General features: G+C 40.0%; 2 protein-coding genes across 2 annotated transcripts; one reads left to right on the forward strand and one right to left on the reverse strand.

The window, feature by feature from the left end:
- The first annotated feature begins 5,704 nt into the window (after positions 1-5,704).
- On the forward strand, positions 5,705-7,887 carry LOC104000605 (F-box protein At4g18380). Its single transcript, XM_009422686.3, has 2 exons — positions 5,705-5,969; positions 6,341-7,887. Exon 2 carries the CDS (start codon positions 6,520-6,522, stop codon positions 7,564-7,566), a length of 1,047 nt encoding a protein of 348 aa, XP_009420961.2. The 5' UTR covers positions 5,705-5,969; positions 6,341-6,519; the 3' UTR covers positions 7,567-7,887.
- Positions 7,888-10,861: 2,974 nt separating this feature from the next.
- LOC104000603 (UDP-sulfoquinovose synthase, chloroplastic) lies at positions 10,862-15,218 on the reverse strand. The gene is made up of 3 exons (XM_009422685.2): positions 15,051-15,218; positions 11,826-12,928; positions 10,862-11,481 (listed from the first exon to the last, which is right to left on the reverse strand). Exons 2-3 carry the CDS (start codon positions 12,873-12,875, stop codon positions 11,080-11,082), a joined length of 1,452 nt encoding a protein of 483 aa, XP_009420960.2. The 5' UTR covers positions 12,876-12,928; positions 15,051-15,218; the 3' UTR covers positions 10,862-11,079.
- Between the last annotated feature and the right edge of the window lie 1,067 nt (positions 15,219-16,285).

A 16,285-nucleotide genomic window follows, 5' to 3' on the forward strand; every position in this document is an offset into this window, starting at 1 on the left:
GAATCTATAAGCAAATTTAACTTTGGATCCTTTGATAAGTTTAGCATCCCTTCGGATCTATCGTGGTTGAAGAAGTAGTCACTCCCCAACATCATCTAAAATTCCGTAATAATTCTTGTTACTGTTAAAAAAAATTCAGAATAAAGTAATCAAAGTTTCAAACATGCATAACAATTTAAATGTCACATAAACATGATTTATACAATCCTAAAACTATTTTTTATGATATAAAATACTTATAAAACATTAACCTGGAATTAAAAATCTTTTTAATTTATGAAAATTTCACATAAAATCTATGAAATATGGAAGAATAAGATCAAGTTAAATAGTCACTCGAACAAAATTTCTAGCCATTATTAATGTGAACAAATTTAAATATCTCAATTAATAATTTTAAAAAATTTCCAAAAAGGTTCCTTATAAATCTAAATGAGTCTATGTATTATTTAATTATAAAACTATAAAATTTACATGATAAAAAGAAAAGAGTCAAGGGATTTACATCTTCAAGGATAACATCTTGTCTATTTACTCATACCAAGATCTCGTTTTATCGTTAAGTGATACTCTGCTCGTCTCTATATAAGAGAGTAAACGAGAGACTCGATGGAATTAAAAATCCATCAAAATAATATTAAATTATTTTTTAATTAATCAAAAAAATTTTGTTGCATCATCTTATGGTCAGATCCACTCGCAAAGATTAAATATTCTAATCGAGATAAAATATTCTTTCATTCCTAATTAATTATATATTTATTCTGAGTTTAGGATTTTTAATAGACTATAAAAGCACCAAAGGCAATCACAACAATTTCCTGATCTTTGGAGAACACCAAACAGAGGGCGGATCTAATATTGTTTACACCAATTCGAGCTCTGGAACTTGAGATTCTCTTTCAGGGAAAGAAACCGTAGACAAGAATTGCAAGATTCTGAGCTGCTGCTGTTAGAGCTAGCCCCAGGATATTTACCAAAGGGTAATTTTGGCAACACAACAAAGACAATAAAGCGGAAATAATAAAAACGACAAGAACAAATAAAACACCAGAACACCAGATATACGTAGTTCGGTCAAATGACTTTGACCTACATCCACGGAAGAAAGAGGAGCAAACTACTATTATAAAAGAGGGACACTTACAAATGCCTTAGGAAATGTTCCTAGGCCATAAAACACCTTCAGCTTCATAAACAAGAAGACTTCAAACCATAAGCAGGTTTTCTTGTGATGCCTGCTATACTTCTTGTGGTGTCTGTGGTACTTCTCGTGGTGTGTCTAACATCAAAGCTCAGGCCCTTATTTATAGTTCCAAGACGAGACAACAAGTCTGATTTTCCCGATGTGGGACTATGGGACTTGCCAAACTAACAAATCTCCACCTTGGCATGTCCCAACAAAACTTGCTCCACCTTCTTCACAAAAGCCCCAACGGGCAATCACCAACAATGAACACCAACCAAGTCCAAGCACTGCTTGAACTTGTAAACCGGAAGAGGCTTCGTAAACATATCAGCTGGATTGTCCTTCGTATGAATTTTCAACTTCACTTGTCTCTTCTGCAACAGACAAAGCATATGCAACCAAATTTGCATATCTTTGTGGTGGTCGAATATCTCTCCGTGGTCTATCCTTGGCTATGGAATATTGCTCTTCCTCTGGATCATCTGCGTCAGTAGACTCGGGACCACCTACTGGCATTCTTTGAGTAGAAGAGTTCGACTTAAAGGAATCTGAACTCCCAATCTCAAGCTCCACTTGTTTCTGTGCACTATCATTTGTACAACTAGTAGATTCCTCTTTAGAAGATAGCATAGATAATTCATCAAAAGTAACATCTCTACTGATTATAAATTTTGGGGATTTGGGATCAGGACACCATAATATGTATCCTTTCAACCCAGAAGCATACCCAAGGAAAATACACTTTTTAGCCCGAGGCTCTAATTTTCCTTCATTTACATGCATGTATGCTGGGCACCCAAAAATTTTAAAATCAGAATAATCAGCAGGAGTACCTGACCAAACTTCCTCCGGAGTTTTAAAGTTAAGTGCTGCAGAAGGAGCACGGTTGACAACGTAACAGGCCATATTAATCGCCTCTGCCCAAAAGTCTTTTGTCAACCCTGCATTTGAGATCATACACCTCGCTCTCTCCAAGAGTGTTCTATTCATACGTTTAGCCACACCATTTTGCTGAGGTGTCATCCTAACAGTGCGATGCCGAACGATTCCTTTATTTTTGCAGAATTCTTCAAAGTCACCTTCACAAAATTCCATGCCATTATCTGTTCGAAGCCGCTTAATCTGTTTACATGTTTGCTTCTCAATCAAAGCCTTCCATTGTTTAAAGGTTAGAAAAACATCTTTTTTATGCTTCAGAAAATAAACCCAAACTTTCCTGGAATAATCATCAATGAAAGTCAACATATACCTGGCACCACCCTTAGACTGAACTTGAGCTGGACCCCAAAGGTCTGAATGAATATAGTCAAGAGTACCTTTCGTTTTGTGAACTGTCGGAGAATTGAAGCTGACTCTTTTCTGCTTTCCAAAAATACAGTGTTCACAAAAGTCCAGTGACCCAGTACTTTGTCCGCAAAGTAGACCTCTTTTGCTCAATATGCTCAAACCATTTTCGCTCATATGATCCAAACGCATATGCCATAATTTGGTGATGTCAGAATCAGACAATGATGATGACGAAACTGCAACTGAACCTGTGACAGTAGTTCCCTGCAGAATATACAAGCTACCAGACCTACAAGCTTTCATAACAATAAGGGCACTTCTAGAAACTTTCATAACTCCACCTTCAGCTGTGTATTTACACCCAAGGGCCTCTAGGGTGCCTAAAGAGATGAGATTCTTTTTCAAATCAGGAACATGTCTAACATTAGTGAGCGTCCTCACAATACCATCATGCATTTTAATTCGGATTGTTCCTCTACCAACAACATCACATGCGGCATTATTGCCCATCAAAACAATTCCACCATTACAAGATTCATATGTGGAAAACAAATCCCTATTGGGACACATGTGATAAGAACAACCTGAATCTAAAATCCATTCATTTTTAGACTTTGTCCTGTCATCAATAGCAAAGAAAATATTTCCAAAATTCTCATCAGATGCTACACTAGCTTCAGCGGATTCAATAGTTTTCTCAACAAATTTTTCCTTTTGCTTTAATTTATTTTTCAATTTAAAGCAATCAGATTTAATGTGCCCCATTTTATGACAATATCTGCATTCCAAATTTCTATGTCTGGATTTAGATCTACTATTGTCAAATTCTCTTTTATCCATTCTCCCCCTAACAACCAGACCCTCAGCCTGATTCTCTCTACTTTCCCCAGTGATATTCTTGTCTATCTGCTCCTTAGATTTCAGTGCAGATTTAATTTCTTGATAAGAAACTGTTTCTTTTCCATAAATCAAAGTATCACGGAAATGCTTAAAAGATTGGGGAAGAGAACACAAGAGCAACAAAGCCTTATCCTCATCATCAATTTTTGCATCTATATTCTCCAAATCCATAACCAAAGAATCAAACTTATCAAGATGCGAGAGTATAGATGTACCTTCAACCATCCGAAGCATATACAGTCTCTGCTTCAAGTAGAGACGATTCTCCACTGTCCTCTTCATGTACAAGGCTTTAAGTTTGTCCCATATGCTCTTAGCCGTAGTCTCCATAGCTACCTCCCGTAAAACCTCGTCAGAGAGATTTAGAATGATACTGGATCGGGCCTTCTTATCCATACCCGCAAGATCTTCCTTTGACGTACCATCTGGAATGTTCTCAGCACCCTGAAGTGCCAAATCAACTCCGTCTTGAACCAGAATGGCCTCCATCTTGAGTTGCCACATGCCGAAGTTGACATTTCTGTCGAATTTCTCGATAACGATCTTTGATATTGTCATTGTTGCCAAAAGATCCCAGAACCAGGCTCTGATACCAGTTTGTTAGAGCTAGCCCCAGGATATTTACCAAAGGGTAATTTTGGCAACACAACAAAGACAATAAAGCGGAAATAATAAAAGCGACAAGAACAAATAAAACACCAGAACACCAGATATACGTGGTTCGGTCAAATGACTTTGACCTACATCCACGGAAGAAAGAGGAGCAAACTACTATTATAAAAGAGGGACACTTACAAATGCCTTAGGAAATGTTCCTAGGCCATAAAACACCTTCAGCTTCATAAACAAGAAGACTTCAAACCATAAGCAGGTTTTCTTGTGATGCCTGCTATACTTCTTGTGGTGTCTGTGGTACTTCTCGTGGTGTGTCAAACATCAAAGCTCAGGCCCTTATTTATAGTTCCAAGACGAGACAACAAGTCTGATTTTCCCGATGTGGGACTATGGGACTTGCCAAACTAACAGCTGCTGCTGGTGTTTAGGTGTTTGTAGATGATGATTCCTCTTTTTCTATGAACGAACTAACTACTGATTAGATCCGCAATGGCTGTTCGTTTTCCACTACATTCTCTCCTGTTCTTGATCTCAAAGCAGGGTAGCTGATGCTTTTCCAAAGCATCACTCCTTCCACCATGGCTCTTCAGGAAGCAGTAAATCTTTCTCACCAACATGATGAGAGAACACAGGAAGCATGTGAGCACTTTATTTTTGTTCCGGTAAAGAAGACACTGATAGGAACTCGGGGACAAATGAGAAGGGACACCATAGTAAGAACGTGAGATGGGAAGTCTCAACAGTCTCTTTCCACCGAGATGATTTCGCTTTACAGCATCAGGATGAGCCTTGCCTTGTTTCTCACAACCAACTCAAGCTTCCCTTCTTCCTTTTCCCAAGTGCGAGCCCAGAAAAGAGGACAGTGACCACCACTTCAGGAACAGTCCTGGTTCCTCCGCCGCTGCGTCCACTCCTCTCGGTGGTCCATGCGTGTGTGGTGCAGTGATGAGATTGCTCTGCAACTCGATGACTCTATTTCTTTCAGTTTGAGTTGCTCCAGCCAGAAGGTGTTGGAGAGAGCTGCAGTGATGCTGCCTGGGCTGGTCACGAGGACTGCATCTGCTTTGCTGCATGACAATGGCTGTCCTTCAATTTGGGTGCAGTAATGGTAGAATTCATTCCCTGACTCCTCCTAGGATTGGATTCTGAGCAGCCACACAACAACTCGAAAGATGTGATGGTCTAACCTTTCTCATCTGCAACCATCAAGTAGTTTTTGATGTGGAATTAAGGCACTAAATATTGGTGGACATGAGCTACAGACCTTCACATTTTCTTATCAATGGGACATGCATTTCTTTTCAGATATTTACCAAAAAAGGAAATTTTTACCTAATTATTACGTTTATAATATATATTTTGGATTTAAATTCATGAAGAATGATAATGAGTTTAAGCCAATATTAGTGGATCAAAGCAATCTTACTATTTTCATCAAAGCCCATCACATTAACCTAATCTGCCGCCATCACTTGTACTGCTCCAAGCTTTTAAGAATCGAAGACTAATCGGAAGCACCCACTTTGTTACCCTCTATAAATGCCTCATGCCGGAACCGAAGTGACAGTTGTAGATGGGTGCAATGATGGGTTCGTACGATACCTCGTGACTCTAGTACGCCGTATCGTTTCTCCGGTCTCCCGTTAGGCCCACTCGACGGCGCCGTTAACTCTCCCCTTTAATAATGGCACCGAGGAGGAACGGGCGTAACTAGAAATCGCGTCTCCGTGCGGTGAGGGAGGGAGCCATAAATTGCGAGCGTCTCCTCCGCGAACCCTACTGACTTCATTCGGCGGAATCACGTCCCGGGTCCCGAAATTGATCGCTGGATTCGCATCCTTTTCCTTCGGCTAGTCTCCGAGATCAGTTGGAGATTTGGTTTCGTTCGAGTGGTTTTGGATCTTCGCGGAAGTGGTTTTCCGGCCGAAGATTGGATTTTGGTGAAGCTTCGGAGGTTGCAGTTTTGGGCGATTTTGAGGTAATTCCTGGGAAGCGTGGCTATGTTTCGTTCGTCAGTTCTTCTTGGATTTTGAGCCAGCGGTGAAGTGCCGAACTGGTTTGGTAAATCTTCGAGCAGATGTCTAATGTTGGTCCGTTCGGTTTAAAGGGATTTGATCTTTCCTGTAAAGAAAATAGCTGGTGATCTAATTTCCTGAGATGTGATGATTAGTTGTTTTATAAGAGCTATGCTTTTTATCCAAAACTCGATTTTTCAGCATCCAAAATTGAAATCTTATATATGCCACTAAACCTGAGAAAGGCTTCGTTTCATCATGTTGATTTTTGTGACAAAGTTCTTCTTTTGCGGCTGAAATTGATGGGATCTTGTTCGTCTTTGTTGTTCTGCAGATCATCGAAACGGTGAGCTTGGGGCCTTTTGGCTTCTTGGTAGTGTTATTCTTTCCTTTGTCCTGGTAGGGTAAAAAAAGCCCACCTTGCTTTCGTCTTCATTGAAAGCTTGGTATCTTAGTTGAACAGAAGGACATCCACAAGTAGATCTTGCTCGTGAGTGTCAGGGGCGAGAGAACATGCAGTCGGATCCCTCCCTCTACCGGGACCATTTCGACCGAATTCCCGACTCGCTGGTCCTCGTCATCTTCAACAAGCTCGCCGATATCCAGTCCCTGGGCCGCTCCTCGACCGTGTCAAAGCGCTTCAATGCCCTCGTCCCCCTGGTTCACGATGTGTTTGTTAAGCTCGACCGTTTCGTGTCCGTCGACGGCGAATCTGACGACGCCTTGAGCCTGTCTTCCCCTAAGCCGAGAAACCTCTTCGCCCATCTCCTGAGGCTATTGCTATTTGCCTTTCTCAGGCCCTTCCAGAACCTTCAGAACATTAACGATGGAAATAAGCCTCTTTTGCCCCAACTCTCCCGTCACTCCCCTGCTCGAGTCCTCAAGAATTTTACCCATGTCCGCAACCTGAGGATCGAGCTCCCTGCCGGTGATGTTGGAACGGAGGATGGGGTCTTCTTAAAGTGGACAGCGGAGTTTGGAAGCACACTTCAGAACTGCGTGATTTTGGGTGGAACCAGGATGGAACGTAGACCTGCTTCGGCCAATCTAGATGGGTCAGCGGAAGACAATGGGAGCATACCAGAGTCATTCTATACGAATGGAGGGCTAAAGTTGCGAGTTGTTTGGACTATCAGCTCTTTGATCGCTGCATCCACAAGGCACTATCTTCTTCGTCAGATAATTAATGATCACCCAACATTGAGAAGCTTGGTCTTGACAGATGCCGATGGTCAGGGGACATTGATCATGGGAGCAGAGCAGCTGAAAGAGTTCAGGGAGAAGCCATTAGCAGCCTCACTGTCATCAAATAGGACGCAGGTGCCGGCATCAAACATGAAGCTGAGATATGCTCCATACTTGGAGCTAGCGGAGGGAATGGGAATGCAGGGAGTTACACTAGTGGCTATCAAGCCTGCAGGAGAGGGCACTAGCTGTGGCAATAGTAGCAGGAAGGAAGCTGAAGCATTTATTTGTGGGGCATTCGATGGACCATTTCGGGCTGCAGTCAAGGCGTTAGTGAAGCGGCGAACTTACCTCTTAGAGATGAATGGTTTCTAGATCAACTCAGCCTCTTTGGCTTAGTTCTCTTCTTATGGCCTGCAATGGTTCATTTTGTTTGTTTACATGGAACCAGTTGCGGAGTGTCATTACTACAGGAATGAGGTCTCGGTGTATATGCAGTAGCTATCAAAATTTTCATCTCTCCTTGCATTTCTGTACAGTAAGAGTGTATGGCTTTATTTATTTTCTTTTATGGTGTGTAAAATGGAGCATCAGTTGTGAAAATTCTCATCTCAACAATGCGTTTGTTGTAGTTTTGGCTTGTTATGTGATACCTCAGAAAATAAATCTATTATGTGCATGTACTATATTTGGAGATAGGATGAGCCACTACTCAACCGAAACTATATCGTACTGCTCTTGGTTCATGCACATGTAGTTATGAAAAGAACACTTTTATGCTAGTTATGATAGTTTTACGTAGTATTTTTCTGCTTCATCTTGGGATGTCATATGTTATTGTGAAGCAATTTCTTAGCCACTTCCGAAGTGCAACAGTTTCAACTTCCCTGAAGTACTTCCACTTTTGTTAGAGCATCTGCTTCATTTGCTTGAGTTGCGATCTTTTTTATTTTTATTACTGTGCTTTGAATTCTCTCTTCATTTTTGCTCTGAAGACATCTCAATCTTTATAGCTAATCAGGAAAACTTAAGTTGGAAATATTTTGCTTATGGCAGTTGCTTCGCAGACCTTGTTCTACATGGATTAATCATATTTAGCTCCCACTTGAGACATGTTTTTTCTTAGAGAAGTAAAAGCTCTTAAAGGGGATGAATGACACTCAAAACTTCTTGACAATCCACTTGAGAGCTTGGTAAGCATTCAACATATCCTTTTCTGAAATTATGGGTTTTAGGTTCATTCCACACATCTTCCAACCTCATTCTTCACCACAGCTGGAATTTTGTGGATAACTTATTGTTTCCTGTGTTTTTCACATGGTTTGACAATTTAAACAATCTTAAGAGTTTAGACAGCAATGCATGGCTTGATTCCAATAATGTGACTTAGTGTGTGTTCCTTGACAAAAGACTAGGACTATAACCATAGTTTATGCATTAACCAGTACATAATCTAATTACTTATTTAGCATTTGTTGAACATCTCGAGCTAAACAAGCCTCCTTAACTGTGGACATTACGAAGATGGTGTAGAATATGAAAATATGTAGAGTCTACACACTAACATTCATGTAGTACAGTTTCATTATGAATGCACTCACATACGCATTTCAATCTTCTATTTGGAGTCAGTTGCTAACACTATTTGAGGATAATCTAGGAACATTACAATAGTAGAGATGACTGCTACTACTCTGATGTGCATAATAAAGATATTGCTTAACTCTATTTATCGAGGCATTTATTGGCTAATGCATGTCATGTCACATGCAGTAGTAGACACTGATAATTTGTTAGTCATGAAAAGGATGTGATTGAGAAAGTAAAGAGAAAAAACAAACAAAGATGATCCTTTCTTTACATCTGAGCTTATGTGTCACTCTTATCTGCCTGCAGTGGAGGTAGATGGGCACACCCTTCCTATTTCTTTGAAATTGTGGGGAGTAGGCCACACCCTTTCTATTTCTTCTGTAATTACTGATTTCCTATTTGTGTAGTTGATCTGATTAAAGTGATTAAGTTCATAAACTTGATTAGTTTAACTAGCAGATGAAGATTTACTAACCTGGATCAAATTTATATTGGATCATATGTATAAATATATATGTATATGTATATGTATATATATGTTTGGGTAGGTCAAGGAAACATATGTTTGATGCAGACTGACAAGACAAGATCCTCTGGACATAGAACTTAATTCTGTGTACTTAAATTGTAAACCGAAACTGGTCAGTTTGGGATGACCCAATAGATGGGAATTAATCTTCCTGGTAGATGAGAAGTTACTGAAGTAGTCATGAAGTCAACTACCAAACAGCAAATACTTGTGAAGCCCCATAATGAGATCTCTTACTCTGTTGATGCTTATTTTCTTCCAAAGATGACATGATCAGTATCAAACAAGTTCATTTCTTTTGTTCAGTAGTCTACAAGGATTTAAATCATGTTGTGGCTTGTTAATCATGCTGCTACTATGTTCTTTTTTCAGATCTTTAATCTGCAAACTCAAATCCATGGTTGTGTATGTCCTATAATTTTACTGACTTAATCATCAGCTATTTTTACGTAGAGAATAAATGCTCTGATCTTATGTTACCTTCATTTCTGGAGCAATTTACAGTAATGACTCAATCCTCTCCTCATCTTTCAGGCCATGGGTTGCTCCTTGGTTGCGCAGGTGAATCGATGAGGACCGACGCACGCACGTACGAAAACAACGGCTGCACACCAACAACTGATTCATTATATCAGTGAGCTAATAAAGTCTCAGAGCAACATCTGCAGTCGATAAAAACTGGACAGAGCAGCCCATACATATGATCAATTCTGCATCCATACATGGATGGATGGCGCTCTCCCAGCTCTCCATCTCCATCCACATCTGGGGAAGACGAGAACGAGTGCATCAGGATAAGATGCAGACCACAGTAGCAGCTTAAATTGCTTATCATTTTGGGGTAGCAGACGAGTACCATAGGCCATGTTACCAGTGTAGAAGATGCAAGCAATGCTGCTGCAGAGGAGGGCCCTCGTTTCGGTTGGTGCCCGGACATTGTTTGATGTAGCATTGATGGCACTTCCATTCCTGTTTGTCCGATACTGCTATTCAATGTAGAGAGATGGGGTAGGGTGTGTGTAATAAACACGCAACTTTGTGTCATTCCTTACTCTGCGAAAGATTACATATCTCTCATTGCTGTCTTCTTCATGAGAAACGAAGGCAGAAAACTTAGCTGATGGTATGGTCCCTTCAACCCATTATTATCATCCGACCACGCGGAAGTTGTCGTCGAGTTTGCGAGTTCGCTCGTGCTGAAGAGGCTTGAAGTCGACTGAGACTAATTCTCTGGGTAATTACTGCACGAGCACTGCTGCTGCAGTGGTATGGGATGCCGCCGCACCTGTTTCCTCTGTTGCACCGAGTGCAGAGACCGATCCGTGTTTGTCTTGTTGCATATGAACGCTTTGTGCGGCAGCCTCTGTTGCTCCTAAACGAAGAAAGAATCACCTGCAACATCATGGCGATGATCTCTGGGTTATTATTTCTTTCCCATTGAATGCACTTTGCAGGAAATCAAATATATACAGAGATGAGGCACATGAAATGATAACTATGAAAAGAAAAAAGAAATCCTCTGAGCAATCATTACTGAACATAAAATGAGAATGGAATCCAAACATTGAATATGCTACTCTTAAGCACCTCAAAATAGATAGAGAATCGGATATGCTACATCATTCTTTTCGGGCATATAGTGTTTGTTATCTCAACACAATATTCATGTACTCAATTTAAGTTGCCTCGCTAGCAAGGATGATATTTACAAAGAATAATGTCAACTTTCAGATGTTGACATTAGGTTCTTATTCAAGCAAACCCACCATCTACACCGAAACAGTCTGAGTTTTCACACCAATTTTCTTCCACGAAACGGTGGGCATTATCTGTGCTGGATCGACCTGGTCCTTGAACTTGATGGCGAAATTAAGCAGCGAATCCAAGAGCGATTCGGAGAGCAGATGTGGTCGGAGACCCAATTCAATGAGTTTGGTGTGTTTGGCATTGTAGTAGTGCTCTTCTGCTTCCACACGCGGGTTTGGCACGGATATGGTCTGCACATCCAGTCCTAGCTTCTTCCCGGCGGTCGTGACCAACCTGGCAAGGTCATTAACAGAAAATTGCTCCGTGAACTGGTTAAACACCCGGAATTCACCTGGCTTGGCTGGATTAGCGACAGCCAACTCAACACACTGCACTGTGTCCCTGATATCTAGATATCCCCGTGTCTGAAAAGTGAAAGAAAAGCTAAATGAGTAATGATTTGGGACCACAGAGAGCACCAGAAAATGTAAAGTTAATCCAATGGCCGTGTGTGATGTTAGTCTGATAAATACAAGTTTGGACTACTTGCTAACACCTATTATTTGTCATCTATGAGCTATCAATTTTCTCCATGAAGTATTGCATTTGAGGCTGCAAAAAAAGACCAGCTGATACCTTTATATGCAATATTTAATGGTAATAATCAGAGAAACAAACATAGAAACAAAATATCCACTTCAAGAGTTGGTAAACATTCACTTGTATGATAACAATCATAACAGAAATGATGGAAATATGTTTATCTTACCTGACCACCCTTGCCATATACAGTAAGTGGGTGTCCAACTGCTGCCTGCACACAAAACCTATTCAGTGCTGTCCCAAACACACCGTCATAGTCAAACCTGTTGCAAAGCTCTTCATGCATGTCAGTTTCATCTGTCCTAACTCCATAAACAACACCCTGGTTTAAATCTGTAGCCCTGATCCCCCAAGCCTTGCATGTAAAAGCAATATTATGTGAATCATGCACCTTACTCAGGTGGTAAAAGGAGCTTGCTTGCTTCGGATAAGGCAATGTATCTGTTCTTCCATTGTGTGTTATGGTTATGTAACCTTCCTCAATATCGATATTTGGAGTTCCATACTCTCCCATTGTCCCAAGCTTCACTAGGTGACACTCCTGGCTAAATTCCTTAATAGCAAAGAGGACATTGAGTGTACCAATCACATTGTTATGCTGTGTATACACAGCTCTTGACCGATCTATCATGGAATAAGGTGCAGATCGTTGCTCACCAAAATGGACTACAGAATCAGGTTCAAAAGATTTAAAGGCTTCGGAGAGGAATTCAAAGTCACATATGTCACCAATAAAGAGCTGGATTGATTTTCCAGTGACAGATTTCCAACGCCGAACACGATTCTGGATGGAAGATATTGGGGTAAGGGAGTCAATCCCAAGCTGGTGATCAAATAGGCGACGGACAAGGTTATCAACTATAGCCACCTCATAACCTTTGTTGGAGAGGTGAAGAGCGGTTGCCCAACCACAATAGCCATCACCACCAATAATCATTACCTTCTTGGATTTGGCGGATGATTCACTAGAACTTTGGGGTGACCCAGTCAATGTACTTTTCTCAATTTCTTGGCTCATAGGGGTAGCAGTAGCATAAATAATTGACTGTCTCCGTGGTCTCAGCTTACATGACCGAAGGACTGTCCCTGGATATTTGCAGGTTTGTAATGGAACAGAATTGTAGAAGATGGCCGAACATGTATTATTATTTTTAAGATAGGTTTTGGTTGTGAGACAGGAATTTATGCTGCAACATGGTAAGATAGAATGTGCCATGGGAATGCCACTGCTTTCTTCCTAGTATGGAGAAGATTTTGTAACCAGAAAACCTGCAAATACAAGTTGGTCCCAGCACAAGTACGGTTAACTATCATCCAGCACATGTAAGTTTCAATTGCTCTCTGACAAACAGCTTCATTTGATGTATATATTTATGCCATGATGCCTTAACTTGTGAAGCAAGGTCATAAAATAGCAATAAGCAGTTAAAGCAACACTCTGCCATTTGGTAATAACTAATAAAATAATGGAGAACTATAACATGAGAAACAAGTAAGACAGGTATATATGTGTGCAGCACCTTTGTCAAATTGAATAATACGATGAGACATGTTATAGAAACGAACATTGAGTGAACTTATGAAGAAACAGTTCCATGAGACATCATGAACAAAAGCCTGTACGCAAACAAAGGCCTATGCAATTCATGCCATCGATACATCACAAACCGCCTGGTGGCAATGAAAATCATAGAAGTGAAAATATTACTAAGCAGAGCCCACTGAAGCCTATCAAAACAGATGGGGGGCAAAAAACAAGTTGGGAGGTCTTCTTCACATCAAACAGGATCTAGCTGTTCCTATCTGTATATCTTCTCTATGCTATATTATGTATGATCAAGCTGATCACACATGTCCCCACAGTATCTCATATTAGTGTTACTGTATTGTTTCTATAAAAAATAGAACAATGTTACTTTTTGGATACATATACCAAGGTTGATGGGCTCAAACATATGGTCATATGGTAAAACTAAAAATACTTGTTCTCATAATATAGTTAGCATTTAAGTGATCATCATAATGTATTTGATCACTTATACATGACAGGATTCTCAGTTCCGTTGCATTTTTACAAAAAAAAAACAACCTTTACGTAGAAATAGTACCACATCAAAATAAATCAATGTAGATTGCCTCTTTGGTACTCCTCAAGATCCTTGTTGGAGCGAAAAGTTGCTTGGATGAACTCAAGAAACATTTATATCTTACAATCATATAGATTAATGCATACTATTAACGGCAACACAAAAGATCCACGTACTCTACCCCAAATAGTTGGGATAGTTGTGACTATAGGGATTTGTTGTTGTTGTTGTTGTATACAAATTAATACATATTAAACCTCTTTTATACCCCTCAAGGTTCTTGTTGAAACTTAAAAGATTGCTTAAATGAACTCATGAATTAATTATAATTTACTGCCATATTAACCGTATTGCATGCAAACACTTATTTCACCAAACTGTTAGTTGTTTTTACTCAAAAATATAATTGGGCCACCCATATTAAGCTTGATTATGCAATTAACTACAAGCATAGAGCTAACTGGTTCTTTTTCCATCTACACATTAGGGGTGACCACGGTTTGGTTCAAACCGTAATTGAACTGGAACCAAACGAGGTCAATGGTTTGGCCGATTTGGAACCGGGGAAAGGTTCGGTTCTAGTTCATAGAAATTGGAACCATCGGTTCCAACTCCAAACTGGCTAAATATGAAAGAAAGAAAAAAAAACACAAATAGGATCTACCATATAGTGGTTAATACCTTAGATTTAAAGCCTATTGACCTAGGTTTGAATCTTAGTTACTTTAGTCTAAATCTGACAGTTTTGGTTCCAGAACCGCTGTCACCCTTATGCACCATAACAATAAGGATATGCTGATATAGGTAGGACATGCGGTGAGCAAACAAACTCCAAGTCCTCCTCCAGAGAGAAGCAATTTCGGAGGTTGATATCAAAGACACACAAGCCACGCTGCTCATGAAGATATAATCTTCATCTATGCAGCCTCTTCACCGCCATGAATGTTGAGAAACCATTGTCCATCCGACCATCCAGAACTGGTAAGTCTTTGCAGAGCAACATAATCACTCAAAATATTACAACCTTTTATGCAACAATCCAATGGAAGGTTCTCATAATAACAACAAAACACCGAACCTCGCCACTCCGTCCGAAAAGCTCCGAAAATATCATCAACCTTTACCGATTTAGCTCAGATAACGAGGTGAAAAGAAAAAACACAAGACAAAAACCCAACGCAAAATTACAGGAAAAAGGAGAACGAGAACGAGAAGGGAGTACCCAACGGAGGTTACATAGAAACTTTTGTCTAGGGTTTACGAACCAAAATAAGAACCGATGAACAGCATAGTAAAAATCTTACCTTTTTCCTCGTGCAGTCGATCTCGCCTACGGTTCCGTGAGAAGGGAAAAGACAATAAATGTAAAGAAATTTCACGGATCAGAAGTGAGCAGGAGACGGTCTGAGAGCTTTGAGATACTAAAAGATAGGGAGAGGTGGGTAGGGTTTTAAGCGGATTGGTGGGAGAGGAAGGCGAATATATTGGTGGATATTCCCTGCTCCCACAATAATAACACAAAATGTTGGCTGCGGAAACAACAAGATTGATAGAATCTGGACGGTCGGATCCGGAGATCAGGTCATCCCCGTGATAAGGAATCACAACCGATCAAATCGGTTCACGGGACCCAAATTTTTCTTCGACTGGTTGGTTGATGCACTCCAGCTGTTTGACAAAACTCCTTCCTTACAGTAACATCCATTGTTTGATCGCAGAGTATACACCACTTGTTGTTTCTGCATCTGTACAAAATGAGCTCCATAACCTGAATCTTGTGCTACCTTTTTAGCAACTTGCTTGCACAGACTGGCGTCTTGATACTGCTATAGACCCTTCTTCTTCTTCTTCTTCTTCCCTTGGTTGAGAGTTGTCTGACCTTGCCAGGATGATTTCATTTGTGCCAGCAACACATACAAGCACATCCTATGATCCTGCTCATGTTTGCATGGACAAAATGAAAGCTGTTCAGGTAATGTGCAACTTGCAATGAGTAGAGTGCATTGGTGACCAAAGGGAGAGTTGATCAGCTTCAACCATCAAGTGAATATTGTACTGGTTTTTGTGTTCATGGTGATAGGTGGTGCATTTATTTTGACAAAATGATACAATCCATTGCATAAGACCTTATTAGTATCGGTAAATATTACATAGGTTTGTTTCTTATTGTTTATTATCTTTTTCAATTGATCATCTAGTTTGACCTAAAATTATTAGATAAATATAATTGACATGGTAATCTAAAAAGGATGAATTAAAAAAAATAATTTAAAAATATTCTCGTTTCAACTTTTATAAATTCTCATACAATATCCATTCTTACGTGAAAAGATTATTTTATTTTCATCCATATCTTTGTAGAGTTCGTTAGTTCTCTTGGATTTGTCCTTGCGTATCTCGCTCTTGTCGTTTTTGCTTACTACACAAGTAACTAACGATAAAGGGAGCTATGATTATGAAGACAAGTATAAGTCCGACAAGATAAAGGGGAGGAAAATTATGATGACTAAATCAAAGATTTTTCGTATTATGAGCAAGA

This window comes from Musa acuminata, chromosome BXJ3-10, assembly GCF_036884655.1.
Source record: "Musa acuminata AAA Group cultivar baxijiao chromosome BXJ3-10, Cavendish_Baxijiao_AAA, whole genome shotgun sequence".
Lineage (NCBI taxonomy): Eukaryota > Viridiplantae > Streptophyta > Magnoliopsida > Zingiberales > Musaceae > Musa > Musa acuminata.